Source organism: Varroa destructor, unplaced genomic scaffold (genome assembly GCF_002443255.2).
Source record: "Varroa destructor unplaced genomic scaffold, Vdes_3.0 BEIS01000005.1, whole genome shotgun sequence".
Taxonomy (NCBI): domain Eukaryota; kingdom Metazoa; phylum Arthropoda; class Arachnida; order Mesostigmata; family Varroidae; genus Varroa; species Varroa destructor.
The window spans coordinates 3,801,414-3,829,329 of NW_019211458.1; the positions used below are offsets into that span (position 1 = coordinate 3,801,414).

General features: G+C 36.8%; 1 protein-coding gene across 8 annotated transcripts; it reads right to left on the reverse strand.

Annotated features, from left to right (window-relative positions):
• Window positions 1-372: 372 nt before the first annotated feature.
• On the reverse strand, window positions 373-27,855 carry krz (beta-arrestin protein kurtz). 8 transcript variants are annotated; one of them, XR_002674110.2, is made up of 6 exons: window positions 26,425-27,854; window positions 18,394-18,576; window positions 12,126-12,206; window positions 11,513-11,695; window positions 11,185-11,342; window positions 7,130-7,247 (listed from the first exon to the last, which is right to left on the reverse strand). XR_002674110.2 is itself a non-coding variant. In XM_022809556.2 (4 exons), exons 1-3 carry the CDS (start codon window positions 27,427-27,429, stop codon window positions 12,132-12,134), a joined length of 1,263 nt encoding a protein of 420 aa, XP_022665291.1. In that variant the 5' UTR covers window positions 27,430-27,854; the 3' UTR covers window positions 373-7,247; window positions 12,126-12,131. The 8 variants fall into 8 exon arrangements, 5 of the variants coding, with proteins under 5 accessions (XP_022665291.1, XP_022665289.1, XP_022665294.1 ...); XR_015328039.1 differs by lacking the exon at window positions 11,513-11,695; XR_015328040.1 differs by lacking the exons at window positions 11,513-11,695; window positions 12,126-12,206 and having other exon boundaries at window positions 373-7,247; window positions 11,217-11,342.
• Between the last annotated feature and the right edge of the window lie 61 nt (window positions 27,856-27,916).

Genomic DNA, 27,916 nt, shown 5'->3' on the forward strand with positions numbered 1-27,916 from the left:
CCGAATAATTGAGATCTGTTACTCTAAGGTGTTTAGTCAAGCCGCAAATCCATCGAGATAACTATATAGATGAAATAAAAGAAACGAGATCAGTGGGCCATTTTGTCGCAATAGTAGTAATAATAATACCATTGGGCTGAAGTAAATCTTGAAAGGCCTCTATCGAATTTTTTTTGCTGTTGATAAACACTTTGTTCTCTGATGCAAGTAGACGTAGATGCAAACTCCTATTTCTCGAATCGACTCGTGTCATACAGTATGGCATAACAAAGAATGTAAATAAAAGAGCACTCGTCTACAGGTGCGGTCTTTTTGAATATACCTTAGCATACAGTACACATGCACACCCGAATAAAATAAAAGGCAACCAAATTCTCGTAGGGAAACGTGTTTATTATCATCACATAATTAGTGTTTCATATCTCCGAGTACTTCCCGACATTTGTTTTAGTCATATTCATCAACGTCATCGTGAGGATAAAAATAATTGTTTTTGCTTTACCGTTTCTTTTGCTTCTTCTGTTTGCGTTTTGAGTGAAGACTGGTGTATTTTACCCACACTCACAGGAAATCCGTTTTCATATATTTAACACGATAGATATACAGGACTATAGAGCTTGTTCATTGTACGGGTCGTTCATCGTGTCCTCTGATCACGTTCTTCTTTGACAACATAAATGTTGTGGACCGGTGCACATTTATGCACAAACATCTAATGTTTTTCATTTATTTAGTAAGCCCTCGTCTATCGAATTATTATTTCAGTTTCCACTGGGGAATATCTGATAAATGTAGTAAATCTTGTAAAGTTACAATTGTCCTATTTTGGGATGTTCTTCAATACTTCTACCACTTACGCTAGCCTATGGTACACTAAGAAAAGTTTAACGAGGTTATGTTGTTAATACAATTTTTTTACGTAACACCTTCACTTCATTGTCTCGTAAATCAATAATTAGGTAGCAACGTGTATCAAAAGGAAAAAGGGACCGAAAATTTTGTTTCAGAAAAGACCAAATGTTCGTTAAAACTCTGGAAACTAAACTCGTTCTTCTAACCTGTTTTATTTTAAAATGCGCAGTACTCTTTAAATAGACATTTGAAAAATGTAAACGCAAAATATTGTACCACAGGCTGTCTTCGAAAATTTCGGTTACTGTCCGAGTTGCGCAACTTGCTGATAGTTCCTAATATGTTTACCTGTTCATTGATTTGAAGAGGTTTTGTTGATTAAGCCTGAACCAATTATTGCGACTGTCGCTCACGTGAAGTTATCGTGTGGTAATGGGTAGAGTTAAAATTTAAAAAGCAGACCAGGGCAACAAAATTATAAAACAAACAGTTCACCTTCAAGGTTGATCTTTATTGTCTTAAGCTGCACTTCGTTTAGATACTGATTTCACTTTTCATAATTTTATATAGTATAATCAATATTGTATTTACACAAAAGTCTTTTATAAAACCTAGTTGAATATGAGTTAAAAGTGATTCGTAAGCTACAGTGTGTATACCCATGCATTTATCAATACGACAATATAAATGGTCTTTTCAGCATAAAGAGGACAATATAAACCAATAGGACGTTTCTTATAATGACACAAAGTTCCACCTAAATTCTTCCAATTGTATGCATGGCTCTGTTTGTACAAAAATAGCACTGGCTGAGAGCTAGCGTTATAATCGAATGATTAGACGCTATTTTTATCGTTTTTGTAATCAAATGAAATTATCAGCTTATATATGATATAAGCAAATAATTACAATCCGAATTATTCAGCTATCTTTGAGCAAACCTGATCTAACTCTTGCCTTTCGGTCTGTGTGTGCAGTGTGTAATAATTCTAATCATTTTTCACCATTATCAGCATCGTCGACTGTTATTGTAACTGGCGCTGCAGCCCTTTAGCAGCATACTAACTTCTATCTATTGATCGAGGGACGGAAATGGCCAAAAACGTCAAACGCTTACAACCGAATGGGCTCACGATATGATCAGTTTATTTCGTTTATCGTAAGTTGCCCGATCACAAAGAGGGCATCTCTGTAGGGCTTTGACCAGTCAAAATACACTCGTTCAAAGACATAAATCGCTTATAATATTTACGGCGACACGGTCAGCTTTTGTTTTAATAGTGAGAGGTTGATCCAACAAATAAATATAACGGGACCCCGCAGAATGTAGCCTACATCTTTGGTCGCTAACATTCGTACGCTGACTGACTATAAAACTTAGAACACAGATCTGAATGAGCGCGATATAGAGTTATTACTAATTATGTTACATCAAAGTAGATACTACATTCATCTCTGGATTCCTTATATCTGTTCAAAGATGTCATTTCCAGCCATGAATGTAAACATAGGTGCATCTGGTTCTGTCGATATTGAAACTGCTTGTAACATTTTTTGAATGTCCTTTGTTATCAACTATATTTTAATCAACAAAAATACAAATACTTTTACGAAATGTTACCACAGTGTTTAAACTCGTCTCGAGTACAATTATAAATCAGTATATATATCAAATATTCTAAAATCGGAATGTTTTGATTCTCAAGTGCACTTCTGCGTTACTTGTCACTGACATAAAAGGAACATCTCTTTAAAATATCAGACGTTGACAATAACAAGGTTCGCAACAAATATTTACGAGATATCTCTAGGAAGCTCTTCATTTACTAATTATTAGGGATTATTGCTCGGATATAGTTCCTAACTTTTTAGGAGGTTCAACTAACCTTCACGTTTTGTACACATTTGAATACTGACTTACCTAGAAAAAGAGAGAAATTGAGGCAATTCACTCCTCCTAGGTTGCGAGAAGAAATTTAACTAAGACCTCACCTAGAGCTCTGAAATTTACGAATATATATATATGAACTATGTTTTGCTTAGTGCGACACTCTTAATCGATGCTCAGTGCTTTGCCAGGGTAAATATGCTTACTCTTTGGTGGAGGACACTTATTTTATCATGTCGTGTTACATTTCATTGTTGATGTTAGGAACTATTGATTACGTATGCTCTGCCTTATCTGTTGATTCGAAGTGATGAACGCGTTCGTTGTTGTTGTTGTTCTCTTATTATTTTCATTCACGTCAAATCACAACGGTTATCAATAGTTCGCTATGAAAATGCTACTGCTATATTTAGCAGTTTAAGATAGAAAAACAGTTCGCAATCACATATCGAGCTATAGCTTAATAATAATGAGCGAAGAATTCTAGATATGTTACTCTAGATTCTAACAAGCTTAATGTACTAATTCGAAGAAATTTCTTGCAATCAACACTGTCTATGCAATTGCAAGCATTCTTAATTAAGCAGTTTCAAATCTACAAACATTTATCTTTTGCTGTTTTGATTATAACGATTTATTTTCGTTGCGTACAGAATTAATTGTGATTTACTTTTCAACGGCGTAGAATCTGTGAAGATGGATATGAAACCTGGTCCATCATTAGGTATACCGATTAATGCTTGATGACTTGTATGCGAGCCTGAGAAAATTTGTACAAATTTTAGTCTATAATTAGCGAAGTGTGAGCAAGAGAAAAGCAAAGGTTGGTGCATTATTAAAGATATTCATAGTAAAAGGTACTTCAAGTAATTACGCTTCGTTAGAGGCAGATAAAAATGACTTCAGGCGGCGCAATCTTAGCGGCCGAATAGTTTGTTATCCCGGAGGATTGATTGTTCGTCAACTTCGATGTATAACGTCCATGAAAATGAATTGAATTCACCCAAAGACACCTTTTTTGTGGGGCAATAAGGGAAGACTACGTATTGAATAGAAGGGTTAGTGTTAAAAGTTAGACTTTTCTGCTTAACTGCAAACCGGATAGCTCTGAGGTTTGCCAAATTGGGGCGGAAAGAGTTCCATCGTGCTGCAATACTGTAGTAAGATCACACCAAATGGTTCAAAAGTTACTCAAAAAAATACGAAACTACAAGTATTTTCATTTTGCAGTATCAGTGCTCAAAGAAGTTTTCACCGTCGTGATGTAATTTTTATTCTACAAATGCGTTTTTTTTTTAATTACACATCGACACAAAAATGCGAGCTGATTGTGCTTCAAAGTACATTTAGAGAGTGACTAACCGTTCTTATCACCGAGCCATTTGATAGCGGCTGTTACTTTGAGCATGCGTCAAGATTCCAAATGCGACGGCATGTTTATGTACAGAACATGTTAAATGTAGGAACATTACAAGTATGGTTTTGTAAAATCTACTAAACAAAAGTGAGGTTAAAAATGGGCTTTTTCGAAAATTCGTAAAAATGTCGTATTCCGCAGTGCACATGAGACGACAACGGGTCAGCAGATAAACCGATTTGGCAACACCTATGAGAATATAGACAGGGTACTGTTTTATAAGCACAAGGACAAGATTTTGTTTTTAAGCAGCTGTATTCTCAATGAGGTTACTGTGATGTATAATAAAGTTTTATCGATGTTGACTTTTGAAGTAATTACGGCTAAATAAGGCCCTGATATATCTGTTTCACTACTGCTGTGCTCTCGAATCGCGCTGACATTCCGCTCCCATCTGAGTCTTAGAGTAGAAAACCCGTGCGCCGAGAAGTTTCAGCTAGAAATCGTCTGCTACGTGTCTCGTATGCCTTAGCCGAGGCCTACGTCAATTTAGTTTATTATTGAATTCTAAAAATAAGAATAAGGTTGATTTTTTTAATACTTAATTAACTTACTGTTTAATTCAGCGTAGCTTTATATTTGCATTATAACCCAAAGTAATCTGTACATTGTATATGACATTGTTATGATGTAGATGATTAAAAGGAACAGCGGTAGATTATTCAGCATACAGCGCTGCCAGTAAAACTATTTGAAAGCAAAAACAAGATAACACAAAAAAAGGGCAATGTATCGGAAGAGCTTGTTCACTAACTTATAGCAGATGCAAGGAAGCCAAGCAAGGAATGCAAGAACAGAGCTTCATTTTTGTAACCCACTCATATATATATACATAGAGAAAGAGAGAGAGAAAAGAGAAAGAATGCGTCATATGTGGGTAAGTATCAGTTGTAACAAATAGAATTCGTAAACAATATATGAGTGGTCTTTAGCGACGTAATTCAAGTAGACATTTTTTTTATTTACATGTTCCTTTATATCAGGCTTCCCGTGGCATCACTTGAGTCAATTTCACGAAGTCAATGTCTTTTGTTCTAATTTAAATACTATAGATGCCGTTGATTTTTGTTAGTCCATACCACAATAATACCTGAGCGCTGGTTCACACAACGTGCTTTCTTATCTTTTTCTTTTTGGAACTTTATGGAATTATTTATGATCAAAAGATCGCAGATTATAGTTTTGTAAACGGTAAAAACTGAAAGCAGAGCAAAGAGCCCAGCCGAGTTATCTGCTCATAAACAAATGTATGCACATGTACACTTCAATCTACACACACACACATTCACACACATTATATTACCGGATGCATGTTATTATTTTTGTTGTAAATACATTAGCCAACGCTAGGAAGCAAGTGGGCCAATCCAGATCATTTCAACATGGTCTAATGCCAACCAAGAGCGACAACGACCACGTGACGACCTGTTACTCCATCTACACAGCTAATATCTTCTATTTAATGTCAACCGTAATCTCGTTCCTTTGATTTCTGTGTTGTCTTTGTTTAAACCCGTACGCTAATAGTCATAATGTCGGTTGTTGGGCACAGTGCAAAACACGAGCCATTTGATCGTAGTTTACTAAATTATGTTATTCTCCACTTAATTTAAGCATTACTTCCCTGATATATATATATATATATATATATATAATTTCAAAATTTACAGAATAATACGGGTCATTATTATTATTATTATAAGATTTGTAAGACAAAAGCTTTTCAACTAACACTTCATTGCAGTGTCATTCCATTTCCATTCGACTTTCTTTTCTTCTAACACAAATATGATTATTACAGCATAATACGTTCGTATTGAATATCTGCACGAATAATGTGCACTTCATTTCCGAATATTACATAAATGAACATTAGTTAGCTTTTTTTTTAGCTATCTACATATGTATTCATCGTCGAATCAGCGTTCACCTTTCGCTGATTTCGTTGCCCACCTTTTATTAGTCTGATGACAAACACGATGACTGGCAACGACGATTATGTAACACTTGGTTCCTGGCCCTCTTCTTGATCATGACCTCATTTTCTACCTAGTTTATTTTTTTACAGGTAGGTCAGATCTGTTGGTGTTGTGCACGTTAAAGCGTGCATATCCTAATTTTGTTCATTTGAACATGGTTGGTAAGAATGCACTTAAATCGTGTATATTTCATATAGAGTTTGATTGATCCATTTGTATATATATATATATATACATGCAGCGCAAAACACGTATGTATTTATATAATTATAGGTAGGCAACATCATGCATTCAGTCTTCCTGCTTCTGTCCCTCTTGTTGAAGCGGCGTTATGTTAAAATCATAAAATTCTAGTTTCGGATAAAACGAAGCTCTTGCACCATCCAGCTCACTCGACATCGTTAAAATAATTACCATATTTCCTATTATAATTATTCGGTGCGTTTGCATGTGAAGAAATTATTTAAAAGTTTTGTAAGGTCTCACATTTACAAAAAAAAATAACTCATTGGAAACGTACGTCGACATTATGTATATTTATGTGCGCGTGCGTGTGTGTGTGTGTCTACACATTGTCAACGGCTAAACAGTGTCAGGTGTGATTATGGATATCTACGGCTTGCTAATTGGAGTCTACCTAACAACTTTACTCTCACCGACACAACGTTTTCCGTGAACCGTGAACTCTAACAAAAGTCAGGCCAGTTTCACACGCATCGCTTAGGGGTAGATAGTTTACAGGGAGCGTAGCGTGTAACGTTGGCACTTGCGTGCATCCACATTTAACATTGATCGGTTTAAGTGAAGATGTCTTTCTTTGAGAAGCACGAAGAGTACCACAGATGAAGAGGCTATTAAGTGATAATACCGACGAAAGGTGAAGTGAAATCTCGACAGTACATTGAACCGTTTTTGAATTTCTTGAGAGAAAGAGAAGTTTTGGAGTCACATAGCTTCACCAAATTTCCCGAGGGTTGTGCAATTAGCTGTCTGCCTATATGGGCGTATCGTTCTGGCCAGGTTCCGCTCCTCTCAACCGAAGCCGTGCGAAGTCCTCAAAAATTAGATCATCCTCCGGGTCTTCTAATTGAATAAGGTCATCTACCGGGATCTGTAAAACAAGATGAAGCATAAAAACATTATTAGGCAACTATGACGATGACGAGTTCGAGGCACTCGCGCTTAAGAGGATCTGTTAGATGATAATTCTTTATGAGAATGTAATACTATGGTCGGAAGAGAAGTTTGAATCGCTGAGCACCATTAGGCTGACTAGCTAGAGGTTACATCGGCAAGGCCAGACAACGCTACTTCTAAATAGTTTTTTAGCTCTAAATATTTGATTAGTCTGAATAACTAATCTTCATGCTACTAAGAATTACTTAAAGAAAAAAATAGTGGACTAGCTTCGTTTTCAACCCTAGATACTGATACGTATTTCACTTAAAAATTTTAACAAAGCTATTTAAAATTCAGGCGTCTGCCCGAACTTCTATTTTCGAATATCTTTAATATTCAAATACACTATATATTTTGAGAGTAAGAACGGATAAACGGCAACTTTTGTCATGTGTTAAAATATAGTATACTTATTATGTAGTGTATGTTCTAAAGACATATACCGTATCGTACATATTTTGTATACCAAAGAGTCGTGCGCCGAATCATAGCAGCCACACAGTAAATTATCAGCAACCAAACGGATCCAACGCAGATAGAGAAAAGACTGAAGCAAGTGTTAAAGATACGCTTCCTCAATAAATACGTATTTTCGGTCAGATTTTAGGATATGTTGCTAATTTTAGAATGCGACATACAATGCTCGGAGTTGATACCAAGTAATCTGTTGCTAAGGGGTTTGACATAACCGTTTGACTTGATTTAGATCATTGGGGTGCCACACACATACACGCGTGCACAAAAATGTGGTTGGCTTCTTTCGGTTACTATCAGCGGTAATTAGCTTCTTGGTGAATTGCTAGCTTAGTTAGTGTAAGAACCGACGACCCCGAAAAACGTTCGACTTTTGGATATACGCCGCAGCTGTACCTATAAAGGTTCACAGTGACTGTCTGTCGCCCATGAGACAAATATGTAGAATAACGAGAATGTGACGCATCTTTTGCGCTGATATTCGCTGATATTCTTTTCTGCTATTTCAACTATAGTTCGTGATTATTTCTTTAGTGGATGACTTCGTGTATGCCGCCTTGCTTATATTCTGTGCACTTGTTTTTAATACACATAAAATTGTTGCGTTATTACATTATTATTACCCACATAATACTTGCCATATGCGACATTAACACGGCCGTTCATAGCTTTCTGGTTCTAGCCAAATAATCACAATATCTTAAAACAGTATAATTGAATAGCATGCTTTTTCTCTTTGAGAGCGTAAACGAAAGAAGTGCACACCATTGCTAACACGTAATACAGCGGATCACAAGTGATTGGTCTCATTCATAGTCAACTAATCAATATGATCTTGATCGCATCTTGTAGAAATGTCTATCAGGGACGTATTGCAATAAAGCGACAACCGACAGCAACTAGTCGGGTGTACATCAGAATCAAATGGCGTTCCGAACAAGTATACTTGATTAAAGTAATAAAACAAGTGCATTTTGCTGCTAAAAGGAAGAAGATAAGTAATCTGGCGGCCCGAAGAAAGGAAACATACGTACGTGGGTGCATCTATATTATATCGAACAACAACCACAAATTCCTGGTTTATATTGTCATCAGTAGAAAGGAAATGTCACTTAGTATTGCTTTATCGCCTAATGCCCGTTGTTATCCTTATTATGATGACCCAGTCATTCGTCGTTCTAGGCTTCTCTGTTACTATTATTAGCTCATTACCTATTAGGGCGTCCACCCCGTTGCGCATCGCTTCATCTAACGTCTTCTCACGCGACGTGTGGACTGATTGCTAGATAATTCATAGGTACGCCTTAGAAGCACGACAGCGAGTGATATAAACACCAGGCAATGACAATAACAGATGATCACACGGACAGACTCTTCCAATAGAACTTGCTGTCTATGGACAGCAATGTCGAACACAAACGTAAGAACTCATGCTTTGAAAACCGGATATCGTTGGTATTAAAAAATATGGTACACCTGTAATACAGGTAAACGATTTGGAGGTAAAAACAGAGCAAACGTCTCTCAAAATACCCCCAACAGGGTCTCAAATAGGCATTGTAGGAAATTGAAATGATCGAATTATTGTATTCTACAGGTCATTCTTTTTGTACTGTTGTATACAATATCCATTGTTTGCCTGGTTTATTTTAATAGACTATACGGTAGATTACTTTTTTCCGTTTTCTCAGAAGGTACATGAGTGTATTACCAAGGGTTAGGTTTTCTCGTGGGTTGAGAGGTGAACGGATAAATAGAACGACAGTGAAAAAATACTGTCGTTCCATTTATAGCACTCGTTTTTGCTGATCCGGTACAGGGTAAAGTGGACTTAGCAAGTTGTTTTCGTCGATCTAACGATGAATTAGTGACGTGGAACTGCCACGCATGACAATGATAATAGTGCACAGTACACTAAGGTAGCACATATAAAACAAAGCCCAGCTTTCTGCTGTAAAGTATAGCCAAATAAGGTCTTCATCTCGACGTGGACACAGTGACGTTGGCGTCTTACATTTAACTAAATACTGCAAAACACTACGCATATACCAGACAGTGCGGACGCTAGTCTTTTTTTATCCTTAAAGAGCACTAGAGCGTGACGAGATTTGTACAACAATGTATATAACAATAAAAAGTTATTACAGTCATATAGTATACTATTGATGCAATAATAGTAAATACAACTATTGTAAAATTATTTATACAATATTGCTAGCTATCGGAGTAGACGGTAATCCGCATGCATGTATAAGGCCTGGGCAATACAACGAATGCGGAAAAACCTCTCTCTCGAATTTTTGCAGGCCCTGGGCCTAGACGTATCTCCGGGAGCTGCTTATACCTTTCGGTTCTAACCGACGTAGAGACACCGCTTTTCGTAACTCGTAACAACCCTATGCAGATCTCTATTATGATGGATGCACGTTTTACACTACCAGATGAGATATTTGAGGTTAATGAGAAAACGCTGTTTTTTGTACACTTCACCCAGTTCACGGCCTTTTCCTCCTCCTTCTAATTCGTAGCAAAGTTACATACAGTTAAAACGCCTAACGATCTTCTAGTATCCGCAGTTTAGCCCCAGTCAACAAGTTGCTTGTTATCCGAAACGTTCATCAACTCTGGATAATGTGCGCATTTTAAATCTAAGATTCATTCTTTAAACTTCTCGTGATTCTGTACTGCTTTGTCAGCTTTTGATCTCGCCAAAAAGTAAACTAGAAAAGATGTGGAAAATGCACTTTTTTTTTTTATCTGGAACTTCTCTCTTTAGAGCCTTGACCCGACGTAAAACAATGACCGAATAATAACGGTTTTCTGCAAGAGTGGGAGATTATATTTTATACAAAAGATTAAAGATTAAAAATTAAAATTAAAAAATAAAATTAAAAGATACTCCTAATTGAGTAGAAAGAAACGAATAAATACGAAATAAATAAAGATAGAGAATAATGCCGTACGTTAACCTGTGATAACAAACTGAAAAATCCACAACTGAAAAATGAACAGTTTTGTTTCATTCCTTTTAAGTCATGAATCTTGTACGTTTAGCCTCACTCATGCTCTTAGGACTCTTCCCTTTACAGTGTAGCGTTTAATGTAACCCATTTTTTTTTATTAGTTAAAACCTTTGAGGTAATCTAGGTTCAAGAGAGGGCGTTGAAGTTGTGTTGGAAGTGGCCAGTCGCCGAAAAAGTACTAAACAAAAACCTGGAAACGTTTATTTTAGACTCGTGATACTCCATAGTCGGAAAGGTAAATAGAGGTAGCAATTTACTTCACCAATGCACTTCCTTGTAGGCATCTTTATTTTGCGGTTGTTGTCGTATTTTTTCTTGGCGAAGTGTTTAGATAATATCGCAGATATGGCAGTAAATATTAAAGATATTTACAGCAAAAGCTGTAGTCAGATTCGTATCCATACGTTGTGTTTAATGGGACAATTGGGCGAGTTCCACTGGAAGGAAGTTTTGGCTCCTCTCAAAGTCCTTGTGTATCTGTTGTGCCATCTTAAGTCGGACACACGTCACCTTTATTAAATAAATATGACCTGAAAGTTAAAGATTTAAGCTTTGTGTTAAGCTATATATCACATATGTAAAGTACATGGAGTTTGATGATTAAATACAGTTCATGAATAGCTCATGTTGCGTTCCGCCAGAAGTTCCACAAATGTTAATTACTATCTCTCATGACGATAAAAAAAAGAGAAATATTTACTCAAGAAAGGGAAACTGCTTCTTGAGGAAGTGACTTCCGGAACTTAGAGTGGCTTTGGAATATGACGAAGTATGTACTGTGCGTTCATTCGAAGTTGTTTGATCTAACAGTTGTAAATAAGGCCATTTTTTTCTGCTGCTATCTTTTTCCGGGTCGCACGTACATCCTTGTCTCGTTTATGTTCTGCAAGGCATATAGATTTGCCGATATCGGAAATAAAAAAATGTATTCAGAATTGATACGATATTGGTAACATTACAATTATATAAATTAAATAAAATACATATATTTTTACTTAAATGTGGAGAGGTTCTAAAAAAATATTGGACACCAGCTCATCGAAGATAAGTATTCAAATCTGATGTCTGGCCGTCTATCTCCCTTTTCCAAACTCAGAAAGTCAGGCGTGAAACCTCACCAAAACAAATAAAGACAAACTGGAAAATCTTAGGTGTATTTTGAACTTCTTTCAAGTGGGCTGAAGTTGCGTTAACTCATCTCCAGGTTAAAATATTTTTATCATTTCCTTAGCTCGTACTGCTTTACATGCAGAGTTAATAAAAAATGAATTAGAGATAAATTAAAAAAAAACTAATTGTTAGTTGTGATTTACCTGTACTTAACGCCGCAACATCGCTACATTGCCGGCAGTAGCACTTAGTTGTATCATTACGATTATTAGGATTGCAAGTATCTGGATCAGCAGCAGGAGCAGCGGAAACCGGATCCAAATGAATAAAAAAAAAAAAAAAAACAGCAAACCAAACGGGGCTCGAGAGAAAGGGTTAGAGTCAGAGAGCAAGGCCAAAAACTGCCGTTGTTAGCACTGGTAGCAGCTAGGTAATATTATATGTATTAATGGAACAGATTTATCTGTATAGATCAATAGCAACGACGCCTTAGCCACATTTTACCGTCGTCATCACGGGCATGAGCTGCAGACAGACAGACAAGCGCCTGCCATATGTCGATCTATTAATAATATGCACTAAACCTGAATAGAAAATAAAGCTACCAGAACTATTCTACTTTATGTGTATAACGTCAACGATAAATATTTGTGGCGGTTCGCAATAGTGATACGACTGGTAGCAGCAACACTAGGCGATTACTGTCACCTCGACCCATCATCGGCTGCAGTGGCAGATGACAATAACAACAGCAGGAGTTTCGACCGCCTGTGCACTAGCTCCTCGCCAGTCAATCAGCTTTTATAAGTCACCGGAACGCAGAATGGCAGTGATAGTCATGCCACCAAAGTAACAATATTACAATTGCCATAAGACTTCCTAAAATCAACCTGGACAGTGCAATGTTTCGGGCAGATTATGCCCGCTGCCAAGACAATTCCATGTATTACTCATAGACGTATGTGCTTCAACAAACTGATTTTTATTCATCGAAGTCCAATTCAAAGAAATCCGACAATTTTTGTAATGGATGTATCTCCAGGTAGAATTGCCTGTTTCAGCGTTGATTACATCAGGAGGGCTATGGGAATGTTCGGTCATTCAGATTTGCAGAAAAGCAAAAATACTTCTTACTACAGTTAGCGTATTCTATCACGCTCTAGATAAACGCAGTGTGTAGTTGTTACTTGACATTTGGTCCTAACCTTAGTAGTGCTCAATAGCTATCCTAGTATTTTTTTTGGCAAAATCAGTGCAGAAAAATATGTGAAATAAAATTAAATTATGTTTACTTTAACATTAATTATTATATATCCCGCAAGTTTGACTGCTAGAAAATGCGCTCGTTGCCACACCGCCTTGCACAGCAGTCGAATCAGTAAGCTCATAAACACGCATAGTCGCGTAAACGGATATTAAATATATACGTATAAAGCAGACAGCTATATTATAGAAACGCACGATCCTGTATTGCCATTGTTGCAAGTAGGTGGGAAACCGTTATGCTCCAGCTCTTCGGTTATTTAGCCCTATTCAACCTGGCCTTCCCTTCACTAAATATCGAGACCTCCTAGACATTAAACATCCAATATATATAGAGACAAAGCGCAACCTCGTTTTGCATTAACATGCCGGCTGATGTCATAGCGTCTCGATGTAATAAACGGGGTAGGCTGATTGAATAACAAAAAGACAGATAAAAAAGAAGCAGTACATGCGAACGAACAGCTTAGCACAGAGTCTATATCTCTCATTTGTACAGTCGACAACAAAATATAATGATATAGATGAACTGCAGCGATTAATCTAAGTAAACCTTGTCATTCTGTAACATTCAAAATAACAAAGCCAGCCACATACGGGATAAATATCCGAAATCGTTGTCTAACCGTTCCACAAACGTTTACAATCACTTGAAAGCTTCAAAGGTTTTAGGCGGTTCGTTATAAATTCAAATAGGTTCCATTTAGAATATTGTCCGTGTATTGGATCTAAAGTAAACGGTCGAGGTTGAATATTTAAAGTTTCAGTTCCAGTAGGGGATTAGATATTTTCAATAGCTATTAGTAACCTTGCTGCTCGAAAATAAATTTAAAAATTTGTTTTTCAGAAAAAAATGTGATTTAATTAATTAATGATCCATTGTATCTCATGACAACATAATTATAAAAAAAATATCGAGATTCGACTGGATTTTGATTTTTCGTCATTCTATAAAATATATCAGTTACGTTTATGAATACACAAAACTATCAAATAGAAAATTCATTGCTCTCAACCAAGCTTGTGACTTTCCACTAAAAGTCTTGGCGACAAAATAACAAACATAACAACATTAATTTATATATATTTGCGACATTATAGTTCCATTTAGATAGATTTGAATAATTTTGAGTTGAGTGACGACCTTTATTCAGAAGCGCTACGTTAGTCCTACGATAAATTTTGGGCAGATTCACTTAATGTTATCATAGCTCTCGTTGTGGCATGTAAATGTTCCATTGGTCCTTGCGTGATCAAAGGCTCGCGGCACTCGCGACGTTGAAATTAAATTCAAAATATAGAGGAAGTGTTACAGTTGTCGCAGATTAAGATAATTAAATTTTCAATAACTTTGATACTTGCTAATCTCTTTTTTAAAAAGTTTTTTTTTAAATTTAAAAAATACCTATTTTTAACCATGTTTGTTTGAGGTGCAACGATTGTGCTAAAAAAGTTGTAATAACTTTACCCCGTATCGTTTTTTTTTCTACTGTTTAATTTTTTGATGTTGCAGCCAGCCTAACGTACGTTACGAATCGAGCAATTACGTTACAATTATTTTGACTCTTCATACCCGTTTGTTCTACCGAACAGTGAATTTTACTCGCACATTTAGAGTTGAACTTTGGTAGTGTAAGCTGCGCTAGCCTGCAGCTTTACCTGACCCACATTCCTCACCCTTCTATAATTAATCCCGTTTTCTGGCTTCGAGAACTACTACCGCACGAAAAATACATTTCATTCAACTAAGGAAAATGAGGCACGAATGTCCATATGGTTACTGTTTCATCAATCATCTTACGAATTAACCAAATTAGCATTTTACCCTGCTACAGAATAAAAAAAACCTCTCTCAGAAAACATTGCCCACTCACAAAAACGAATTCTGGTGGTATATATTTCACCGATTTCCAATAGTTTCGACAAAAATCACTGTTTTATAGGTGGATCGTAAAAATATGAAACGTCAAAAATTTCAATGTCGTTTGTTTGGTAGAGTTTGGAAAAAAAACAATTTTGCACTATTATAGGCCTTCGAAAGTCTCGACGGTTGTCGAGCAAAAGGGTCAAATTATTTAAACTAGCATTACTCTCTATGGAAGAAACAAACTTCCTATTAACATAAGTATTCAGCCAATCGGAGAAAATTTATCGTGTGCAAATATACTTTTCAAACAGATTCACAAATTAACCAAGCTGGCATCACAATCTTTTACAGGACAAAGAAATTATTCCTTATGAAAGTTAAAAAAACCTGAACTGAAGTGGTTCATATTTCGTTCACCCCCAATGATTTCGGCAAAGCCAAGTATCATGCTTATGAAAAAGAAAAAACAAGCTCGTAGAAAAAAGTACTCGCACAATCAAAGAATATAAAGCGAGTGGTTTATATTTTATTAGGTAAGAACCTTTTTAACAAAAGGATCGCAATTGAAATGCAAAAATGTGAAGGATCGAATATTTTCCTCAAATCTAATGTTCTCCTATTTTGTAGAGCTACCCACTAAAGCTCAGCCCAATCTATCCATATTAAGGGGTCAATTTGGATGGGGCAGACAGGCACACAAAGAAACGGATTTAGTTTAAGTAGCATATACAAGTTGGTCTGGCAAGCTTCGCCGCGCACCTTTGTCCTGTTGATTCAGTTAATGATCCATCAATTATTATAACTAACTTAAATTATTGTATATAATAACGTTTATTTTCTTGCCAACCATGTTACGTTTTTTTCTAATTTTATCACGCGGTTCTAATATGAACGAGTTTGGTCTGTGTTGGATATAGCCTAACATAAACTGTAGTTGGATGGTACACCTTTACAGTGACCTGGTTCGGATACTTATTGAAACCTCGTTACACGATTACCCCATTTGCATGATTGGTATCTGTGACGGTGTTACCGCTACCCTGTTAAAATATAGACGCTCTTATTTCTTAACTGTCCTGTCTTCACATTGTATTCAAGCCCTACTCTGCAATTTGATTCATGTTAGGCCCAACTGAATAAATTATCGATTAGAGACTGGCGCTTTGCAACTGTCGTGTCCTGCTCATAGTAACGCACAATATTGGACTTCGTTTTACGCTAGCATCTAATAGAACCATACAGCACAGTAAGTGTAAGGGGCGGCTCGTGCAGGAAGTCAATACAAGGGAAAAACGGTACCGATTCTAAAAAATCAGCCTAATCCGCCTTCGTTAAAAAGTAAATTCAGGTCAAGCAAACCCGCTACATTTTTTTTGTATTTACTAAAGGGCTTCATAAATTTGATTATAATTAATTATTTAGTTATTCATAAGTTATTTGTTCATTTTACTATTAGGCGAATTAATTATATGACACGGGCTAAAAATCACATGTTTCAATACTAATCTGTGAACCTTCGGGTACGCGTTTGAATTCGATATTTCCGCGTGCGCAAATGTAGCTTAGTTCTTCTGTTGAAAGTTTTTTGCTTTATTAAGCCACAGGAAAATGTGCGCATGCAGCTATCTTCCTTTTTGTTTGCTAAAAAAAAGATAACGTTGCTCATTTCTTTTATATGAAACATTATTTTTAATAAATCTGGTCGACTTCCAGGTTGTTGGCATTTAGTAGGGTGACTCACAAATTTTGGCGTATTGTACATCGTTGTTACGAGCGGTGAAACATTTTTATACGTATGAACGTACATCGTAGCTTACTGTCGCAATTCGGTCATATACCTTCATCGTGTCATGGCATCACCGATTTTATGATGAATAGCACCTTGTAAAATTAATGAATAGTTGTAGGTTTCTGCAGGAAAACAGCACTCCCCAGAGATACTAATCTAAAGAATTTTAAATAAACAACTTTATTGTCTGAGGTTTTTCGTAAAGCCTTTGCTGGTGATGTCCTACTCATATACAGTTATTTCAGTTCCTTAGGCAACTAATTGTCCCCTGCATACAACAGAAATTTTCCATCTCATTTTTGAGGAGATATGCTTTATGATAACGACAAAATTTACTCATTTTACTTATATCTGGCAAAGCATTTTTGTGTTTTTTCCTCGTTCTATGTCGTCCACGGTTTTTGGAAGTAGCGCGACGTCGATCATTTGCATTTTTTGCTGCCTCATTTGGCCTATAAGTTCTGTCTTTCTCATTGTACTCTGCGCCAATCAATCGCTATTGATCTTTTATCGTTTTGCCGGCTCTCTTTGCTCTTTTCGCGCCTTTTTCGTTCTGAACCGCTGTTTTCAACTATGACAGTTTTCGCATAACTAATTAGTAGTCTATAATCCTCATTGACATAAAACCTAAGAGTTCCTTATAGAATTTAATTTAAATAGCTTTTCATGCTATACACGTTAAACACCAATGCCGCACGAGTTTTTTCACACTGATGATATATTAGTGCAAACAATGCTAGAGGACGTCCTGAAAACGCTACTGCAGCATTGCCTTTAAAGGTGAATAAGAAGAAATGCTGCTGTCAACCCACCAATTTAATATTACGCTTTGTAGAAAAAACAAACTTTATCCTCTAGAAGAAAGAGTACTTGGCCAAACATTTCCGGGATTAAACTCGCTTTAAAAAAAACACCTTAGGGGTCGCTTTGGATCCGACAAATAAGCAGATAGACGGATATAGATTTTTTTCATAGTATTTAGCACATGTAATAGGTTAGAGGGGCTTGCAATATTCTATTCTGTTTGATACGCGTCAAACCGAACAACGACTACAGTTTGATTGCAGATCTACCGCATTTCAGGATATTCCTTTTCGGATTTGTCCACTGCAGTCCCTGTAGTAGATTAGCTTTCCACCCTATACGAAAAACAAAGTTTTTTTTCTATCGGCTATATATAGTATTTACATTATTTCTTCCGGGGTGGTGTTATAGCGGCCGTAATAAGTTCATCTCAATGTATTCACAGAAGAAGATTTGGATAGGGCAAATCCGTTACCCAAGAATTAATAGTTTATAGATATGTAGATAAATGAGTAGACTCTCGTTAAATAGATGAAGAACATAGCTAGATTAATGAGTATCAACTTAACGGCAGTTTATGCAACCAGTACAAACGAAAATAAGAAGCAAGGATTGCTTTTATTATTATTATATTGCATTATATTATTGTATAAATGTAACCGCCAATGTTAAATAAACCGAGATTTTTTTTAGATCCGCATACATTATTTTCAGCACAACTAAAGTGGATCCGAGACTCTGAACTCACCTCGCTGCCATCTCGACTTTTATTACTCGCATTCTTCGCATGTCCATCGGTCGTTGAATTTGCGTCATCCGCGTGAGCAGGAGACGACGGCTCTTCTTCCTCGGGTTTCGGATGCATCAGGACAAAAGGCAGCTCAGCCACAAGATCGCCTCCAAGAGGACCTAAACATAGTTTCACCTTTACCTATAAAGTGAAAGATGTCCATTAAGATAGTATGTTATTTTTGAATAGGGGCTGTCCGTAAGGGTTTATTTATATGTAAAAGTATAAGGCGCAGTAAGACTAGAACATATTATATACTGTCCCTACCATGGCGATTTACCAGCACTGTAACTTCGTACGCTCTATCGTTCAACAAAGACCGAAGGTGGTACTAGAAATCGAAAAGAGTTTTTACCAATCATCTAAATTGCTATTGCCTAATAAGTTGACATAAAGGTATGTAGCGAGTCCACCAAGTTAGTTTAAAATGAGAACGTTTATGTGTCATCCCACGCCGATACGTTTACTTGTCTGGCCTCTAGATATGAGACATGGTGAAACTACGTATAGTCAAAATTCAAACTAATTAATTTTATTTTGAGCCGCCGAAGAAAAGTACATCAAACAGTACTTCTTGGTATCTAAAAAAACCGAAACAGGAAATTAACTAGTCTTCATCAAGTTTCTTTTGAAAAATAAAGTTAATCGTGTGAAACTTAAAAACCAGCTATTGAGGCTAATTACTTATACTCAATTTATTCGATTCATCAGTAGTTACGTTGCCACTACACCCCCCCCCCTGAAAATAAACGATCACTGGACCTTGCGGAGTGTAAAACAAGGTTACAGACACACTCGAGTCTGTTGTATAATCATCACAAATGGATGATACTACCAATACAACATTTCTGAAAATTCTAAATTTAATGACACGTTCTTAGAAAACATTTTGAGAAGATTGTATACATTTAGAAACAACGTATTTATACCGTAGTCCTATTTCCGGTTGAACTGCTGGAAAATCAAAATCGTACAGAATAAAATTAGAACACATTATAAGTTTACCGGTCTGTAGCTGAGGCAGCAGATTACAGATGAAGGAGAAAGGTGGAAAAAAAAGCCCTCTTGGAAGAGTAAAAAACGCATCACAAGTTACGGTAGACATATTCAGTGAAATTAGGATGCATATTGAAATCGATGATGATATAATTCATTTTCTATGGTCACGTAACTAAAGAGTATAAAAGCAAAGCTGGCAACATTGTACATTAATTTCCGAGAGAAATCTAACTAAGAAACTAAGAAATCTACGAAATTAGGCGCCCCTGTCTCTTAGAACTCTGTTTTTGTATTTTGCGGAGACCGACTAACAAAACCCAAACTATTGGCGTTTTTAGTAGATTTCCATATTTTTTTAACATGTATATGTTGTAGAGTCCATATATTGTAACGGATCAACTATTATAGTATGAACGTGTAAATAAATAGACAGCTACGGTTATATAGGAGCAGAGAGAGCGGCTGTAAAGGCAAGTCAGTTCGCTTCAGTATATATAGGCTTATAGCCGGACTGACCTAATGATTTTATCAAACGCTCGTTTTGCTGTCAGGTAATCCGATTCACGGCCTTCTAGAGATATAATTTTTTCACTCGTCCGTTACCTTACTTCGATTATACCATGACCCGCCTACATTTGCTCCCCACTTAATCACTGAAATATTTTAATAGGCCAACCGTTGTTATTTAGTATTTAGTCTCATCAACCTGTTTCACCAACGTCGCGTTGCAGTTTTTTGATTAGTGCAATTTTATCTGCACTATCCTAGTGCGGTCATTTTACGACCCGGTAGCCGTGCTTGCTTACATTTAACCTTGGGGTTATCTGGTGTACTGACTTATTAGAATCCTTCAGCAACCAATTATCCAATAGTCCCAAAGCCCGTCCTCATATTGCAATAAACTGCTACTACATCCTGGCTGGCACGGCTCGGGAAGTGAATACATATCCCTTCGAGCGGGTTGCCAGGATAACCACGACTAAGCATGCTAACGAGTTGGTTCAAATCTCAAGTGTGGATAAAAATGATCACTAAATATTTACAAGAAAGAACAACGTAAGAAATAAACGGAGTTATATATATATATATATATATATACATATATATAACGTTAATATCTACCCATAGATTTTTGGGGAACCCCAAGCAAGTCCAGTGAAACCAACTACGTTTGGACTCTTAACAGGAAGAAATGTTTGAAATAGGTGATTCCTGTTGTTTATATAATGATAAATGGTAAGTTGGGAAGATATTACATAGCCCTGATGTTCTGTTCTCTGAAACAACAACAACTAACCTCAACTTCAAAATGAAGAACCTCAATACCACTCAAAAAATATTTTGCTTCACTTGACCTAATTCAAAACCTTGCTCAGAGACATAGTGGTTAATGCCTTGCCCTCACTCCCTTACCCGTAACACACAACTCCTATTGAAATGTGTTATCGATTCCAATTTTTTGCTGCATTTCTCATTGCAATTAATTTGAAAATTCGACATGAACACAGTTTTTGTTTGAACACAGTGTAACACACAAGTATCAGACACACAAGTATGTCCACACGACTCTTATTCACACAATTTGTTTTTATCCGAAATCAAAGTTTGCGCTTATTTCGTCGACTCCACGAAAATCAAAAAACTTTTTAGGTAAAGGAGGGTTAATTTGCCTAAACGAATATTAGTATTTCCCTTTCCAAAAAATATTCAGCCAGCTGCGGGAATACATAAAACGTAAGCGTCCTCAGGATGAAAATCAGATCAAGCAATTAATCTACCTTATGCTAAAAAACACACTTACACATACACATAAAAGCTCTTGCGAAAAAAAATATAATGATTAAATAATAATAGAATACCTACGTTTCAAAAAGGTGCCGTTTTTTTGTTGTCACTGTTAAATTATAAATTCTTATCAGTATTCAACGAGCAAAATTCTCAGGCAACTCCCAATTATTTACTTCTATGGGTAACATATGCGCGTCGTTATCACATCCATTTGCAGGGAAATTGAGACGATGGTGTTTCCTGGTTGCATTTAGTACTGTAGCAGACTTGTGGGCAAGAGACCAGACTCGTGTAACTGTTTCGTTGTGGATAATAACTACAGACGAAGCTAGCTGGACGGAGTATAAATGACAGAACAGTAATAAATGACGTAGCTTGATTCTAGAGAAAACTTGCCTAGCAGTTGGCCTTTCAATGCTCAACCCCTTTACCCTTTTGTGCGCAGTAGGTAAATAGGGAGGTGATCATCCTATCGTGAACGTAAGCGTGCCTCATAACGGCCCAGCTACATTACTAAAGACTGGCTAAGATACAATTAAGCTCATCGTTACTCTCTAATAATATAAGCTTGTTCAGCATAGGATGCGGCATAATGGATTAGGATGCATTACATTTTGTCATAGTAGACTACAGTTATTTTATTTTCGATTGAAGTATTATAAGTTATACATTATTATATGTTTTCATTTAAGTGTTTGTTTATTTACTCTCCTGTGGTGAAAGTTTATGATGTGACTCTACAAAACACTTTAATAACATACGTTGTGCATATATGTACAGAAAATAGATGTATTAGTTAGGTATGTTCTGATAGACAAGCATGTGATGGAAGTAGAGATTATACTATTGAATTGAATTAACACTGATTTCTCCTACTGGGTGTAAATATCGTTAGACGATCTATTCTCCGCTAAAATGACTACGCTAAAATAATAAAGAAATATTAGTGTTCATTTCATTGGTACACCATTTTATATATATTCTTCTTTTATAGCCTAATTGTGTAAAGTGAGTCTCACGGTTTGTTATACCATTAAGAAGAAATAAGTACATATATTTTTGCAAAAGCATACATGGCTCTTGGGCAGCTCAATTCATTAGCAAATCGATTGGTTAATTATTGAATAGGTTAGCTCTACCTACGACTTACCTCTTATTTTAGACTCGAATACACGAATTGAAAGAAGAAGGCTTCGTATAATATTATATATGCTCAATGGTTCTTTCATGTTCGGGGTCATGTTGAGCTCAGAGGTATTTAATTTTTTCAGTTATCTTTACACGTGCTTTGAATGAACGTGAATAAAGTATAATTTGTATGCAAACTTTAATACGATAAATGAATGCTTGTCTTGTTTAATATATGATCCACACGCAGTAAAAATAGATACCTCATATGACTTTGGACAGAAGCTATTGTCATTTCACTACATTATCTTGGGTCATTTCGCTCTCTATATATGCTATCCCTCTATCATGCACGTAATAAAAATTCACCTTGCTTGAAGTAACAATGCCTAAACAGGAAGCCGAGGACAATCTCTGTAGGAATCAGTTTACGCACAATTTCATATTTAAATGGGACGTTCCCTGCCATGGGAGCGATACGACTGCTTCTTCAAAAGCAGCGCCATTGATTTTTTCTAGCTTTTAGAACGAACGTTTTTAGTTTACATAACGATCTTGTGAAGGTATAGTAGCAAGCGTATTTGCTGGCTAAGTGTAGGGATCCAGATTCAAATATGGGCTTATACGCATTTTTTTTTATGTTGAGAGCCAGTCGTTTCCGGCAATGTTTAATTACAAAACCAAATGTAGAGAACTAAGCATGTCGATATCATTAGGACTACAAACGGTTTTTATTGCCAGGTTATATTAAAACAAGAGGCTACCGACGTTTTTATTATATAGGTAGGTTCAAAGAGACTTTAGTGTACCAATTGGGTACGATAAGTGAAACCGTTTTTATCGTTAACCGATAATCATCTGTGATTACCGTAGGAATTAAAAACGCAAATATCGATCAGCAATTTAGGCTATTCGGCCGTACGGCAAAAGAATCGCTTCGAACCGAAATTATACGCTAAGCGTAATGGTAAAGATGAATTCCGTACTGCCATTACTATACATCAATGAGTACTCCCCGCCCAATGAGCGATGAATGTAAGCCTCAGTCGATCGTATTATCCTATTGCTACGCCTATAGTTTTTTCTAAAAATAGGAACCGTATTATGGTATCGCGTTCGATTTGCTTCAAAGAAGAAGAGAAATTATTTATGTCATCAAAGCAAAGTGTGCTAAGTAAAAATTGTGTGATCGACAAAGGTATTCTTCTATTAAATGTTATATGCCAAGTGGAATCATATATTAATCGTTAAACCCTGTCTTTTTACAATAACAGCGAATACTGCTTATTATGACTCAATTACGCGAAACAACAACTAGCCGGAAGCCGGTCCAATCGACTCTCGAAATTCTCATAATAACCTTATAATATGATCTAACAAAAAATATTTTATTCATAAGAATCATGATGTTATATATATTAAAGCGATACAAATATCCTTTTTATATAGGCGCTTAGAACACATTCACTTCGAGAGTTAGTAATATAATGCAAATTGTCAATTTCGGACAGAAAATGAGCTTGTTAATCTTCGTGGGAAAGATCGCGTAACCATTGATTTTTGTACAGATATGACGAATTTTCCGTTTTGTTTAAGACAAAAACTGATTTTCGTCTAAGAATGAATGAACGTATACCCGTTGTCATAAATAGCCAGACCATGTTTTCTCCAATTTGAACGCACCACTCTGTATACACTTGGAAGTTTTAGATCTGCGATTCTTTGTGAGATATACAGTGACATCAAAAATAACATCTGCTCCACGTCAAATCGGCCAGATGAGACGATGTTAGCTCTTCGGGCACTACGGTACTACACTAAGATAGGTCATATATTAGAATCTTCACATGTGTTGTGCTAAAAATTATAGGCGCTGGGTTGCTCAACCCCCCTCCCCCTCCCCTTCCTCCGAACATATTGTGTGGCGGTACCTTCCCAACGTTCGAGCTAAAATATTTTTTTATGCTTCCGTTGCCGGTATTGTCGGACCACTCTATGGCTAGAACGATTATATAAGATGTGATTAAATATAAAACCTACCATATGTTCAGCCACGACAAATACGTTTTTTTTTTTTGAATTAGTAAGGGTTGCTATAGCTAATCCTTGTCTTTCTCTGTGTAACTAATTTACAAATTCTATGGATCAGATTTTTCACATAAATGCATGACTCTGAGAGATACGGTTAGAAATTTCTCGAATCGCAATCTTCAGGACCGAGCATTCAACTTCGAAACAATCTCAAAATGATCTATCAAGTGCCTAAACGTACCCATATTTCAACTGCCTTCAAGTTCAAAATTTAAAAAAAAATCGACAGATTTCTGCTAAGAGATTACTCTCTCAATTTGAATAATAATAGGATTCATTATACATTAAAAAATAAACTTTGACGAATTGTCCTATCTTTTAGTGACACTATAAGTGTTTGTTTTTACGGAGTTAAATAGAATAGCAGATATATCCGCTCACATTAACTGATTATTTTCGAACAACAGAATAATTTCTGTTAATTTACTGTGAACGATACCAAAGCCAACCGAGTCATCCGCCGATACACAATCTAGGTAGTGTAGATGGAACACATTTAGTAGCAATTTAGCAAGACGTGTCAATAGCCGTTACCGCCGATACTTCTGTATAAATATATATTTCGAGTTTATTTTTGAGCAATACTCCGGGCAATGCCTGCACGAAAAAATAGTCTACCTAAATTGATATGTTCCAAAGTTCAGTAGCCAGATTCTATACCACTTTATTCAGGGACAGACGCTCACAAGAACCTTCAAAATGGCTTCCCTTCCATACTAATACTTATTTTACGGTCTTCAGTTTTATGTCGTAATGTACTAACTAAGTAACTCACTTTACTAACCTTTTAGTTTGTGGAAGTGCCCAAGGAAAGACTACGCACAGATCTGCATATATGGCGGACATACAAATTGTGAGAACGGTAAATGTTTTTTTACATTTGTAAGTCCCATCTGCGCATACAATGTCGGCATTACACATGATAAAGTCACATACCTCATCTGCATGCCTTATGTTTTTTAGTTATGCCCTTGGTTTAGTAAACTTGGTCCATAATTACCAAACCATGTAAAAAAAACCAAAAAATGTACACCACTGATTCATATTGTAGATTATTCTCTGATGTCCTAGACAGACGTTTGCTGTTTTAAAAAATAACATTTTTGAGATTAGGATACGCATATATAAGAGGTTGAAAGTGAAAGTAATCAAAATATCATAAAAGTGAAATCAGATGGCAATGCAGTTTTTATAACCTAAAGGTATTGCAGAATATTTTAAGAAGACAATCTATCATTTCCTAAAATAAATAAAGTATCATTTCCTAAATAAGAAATGTAATCAAAACGAAACTAAGGGCAACATTTTGTGTGCTCGTTTTTGCTCGAAAAAAATTATATTAGCGGTTTATTTTCAAAGAACCCAAAAAAGATTACTGAATGCAAATTGCTAACTCAATCTAAAGACCAACATCAACTATCACATTTAAACAGCTACAAAAAATTGCTCTTTGAAGTTCACAAGCTTGGTTCTAACAAAACTGATTGGTTTCAATAACAAACTTGTATTCAGGTTTAACTGGGAAAAACCTAAACGCAAGATTTAACTGTTTTTACTTCTCTACCCTTTCGAGTACTTCACGTATCCTCGCAGTTATAACTTCTTTTCCTACTAAATTTAGGGATACATGAGATCAGATGGGGCCCAGGTTCGAAACCAGGCGTACACAACCATAAGGTTCGTTTCAGGTTGCTTAAGGGTGCTTCGAGCTACTTGATAGCAACGAAGCTCAACGAGACATTTCAGATGCCCTTAACTGGAAATGTTTCATTTGCCTGGTACCTTATCAAAGTATAACTATGCAGGTGCAGTTGTTCATGTCGGCCATTACATCTAAACGAGAAAGGATAGAAATTTGTAAAATCCTAACGACTCGAACACGTATGTTATACCGCTTGTAACGGTCAATGACTATTGCGGGTGCCATGTGTGCCCAACATATTCTTTTAAAATACTGCGTTTAGGAATATTGTTAATTGTTACCTTGTACTGCACGATAATGCCGAGGTTTTCCCGCTGTTGAGGATCGGTGATAATTGTGCTTGAGGCAAGATTAGTATCTTCGTGTTTCAACTGTCCGTCTAATGCCAATCCACGTTTATCTTTATTGTGCGCCAGCAGGGGCTTAAGCATGAACACTTTTGAAAGGGTAAAGCCGGGCGCAATAGGGCAGCCCTCATCTGAGTCCACCTGCGCCACCGTGCACTTGTATTGTGCTGTTGAAAAGAGACAAATATCGGCTAATTGCCGAACTGACACTTTGACACGCTTCACACTACGGTTTGAGTTGTTGGCGATATGCACATTTACGGCGATTTCCTCTCCGTGGTGGTACAGCTCTTTATCAAGCGATGCCTCGAGATGTAATTTATTTGGTGACATTACGAACTCTTTTGACACTTCCACGGATGGTTGATCACCCTGTCGCGATGGCGCATACATCACCTTGCGAATAGCTAATCGAACGCAGTTGCGCTTGTGCGGTTTGTCATCCGGCGAATCGGCGACAAATCCTTTGAGTTCGTAGTCTACTCCGCATGGTTTACCCGTGTCGCCTTGCGCGGGCTGTAGACTCACACTGGCGGGACAGTGCGGAGGTAGTTCAAAGTAAAATGGGTGCGCATTTGGACCGAGCTTTTTAATGAGTTTCTCTTGAAGCCGTGTGAGCTTTCGTGCGGGTTCCTTGTCAGGCAATGGTGGGTAAATCTGTTCACAGGCTAAATAAAGATCCTTGCGAAATGTCAACCCTAGTACATCAAGGTCCTCCCGGCCGTATCTAAAAACTGCAAGCACATGTCCAAAAACTTTACGGTCTTTAATATATTCCGGATCGACAAGAATAACACCGTCAATCGGATCTACATGCGTAAAATGATCAACAAAGTCTCGCTTGCCAAGGTAAACTGTAAGTTTTCCATTGGGGCAGGTCTTCTTAAAGACTCGTGTGCCCTGACGGCTGGTTTTGCCTTCGCCGTTGTCAGGCTCCATTTCACCTAGGACATCCGTTTATAAAGTTTCTACCCGAGGCCCAATCGATTTTAAGCGAATTGTCGCTTTTGTTTTGACCCGCTCTGTTCTGTAACAACCGCCATGCAGCCACAATAACTATCACTATCACAGCTCGTCGTCTCACTGAGCCGTACCGTTTTTTTTTTTATATGCATCCCGAAATCACCAAAATTCGCATTCAATTTACCGCAAAACACAAAACTCGGTAATTCATTTAAAGTGCAGTTGCTTTACGACAAGCTGTATACGATGTGAGCCCTCATACACAGCTCAACCGATACAGCCACCGCTCCGAAAGTGGCAGGCATCACACACAGACACGCAGCGGAGATAAACAACATCAGAAGCGCCGCCACCATAAGCAACGGAAGCAATATCTACTCTCCTGTACCAACAAACTCCGTCTTAATAGTATCAGACACATGGTCTGCTCACGTGGCGAGAGGGGCCACATCCAGCAAGAGCG

Coding starts and splice junctions, on each gene's coding strand:
- krz (XM_022809554.2), bottom strand. CDS start 27,429: ATGGAGCCTGACAACGGCGAAGGCAAAACCAGCCGTCAGGGCACACGA. Junction 18,577..26,424: donor GCATTATCGTGCAGTACAAG/GTAACAATTAAC, acceptor TTCACTTTATAG/GTAAAGGTGAAACTATGTTT. Junction 7,248..18,393: donor AAAGTCGAGATGGCAGCGAG/GTGAGTTCAGAG, acceptor CTTGTTTTACAG/ATCCCGGTAGATGACCTTAT.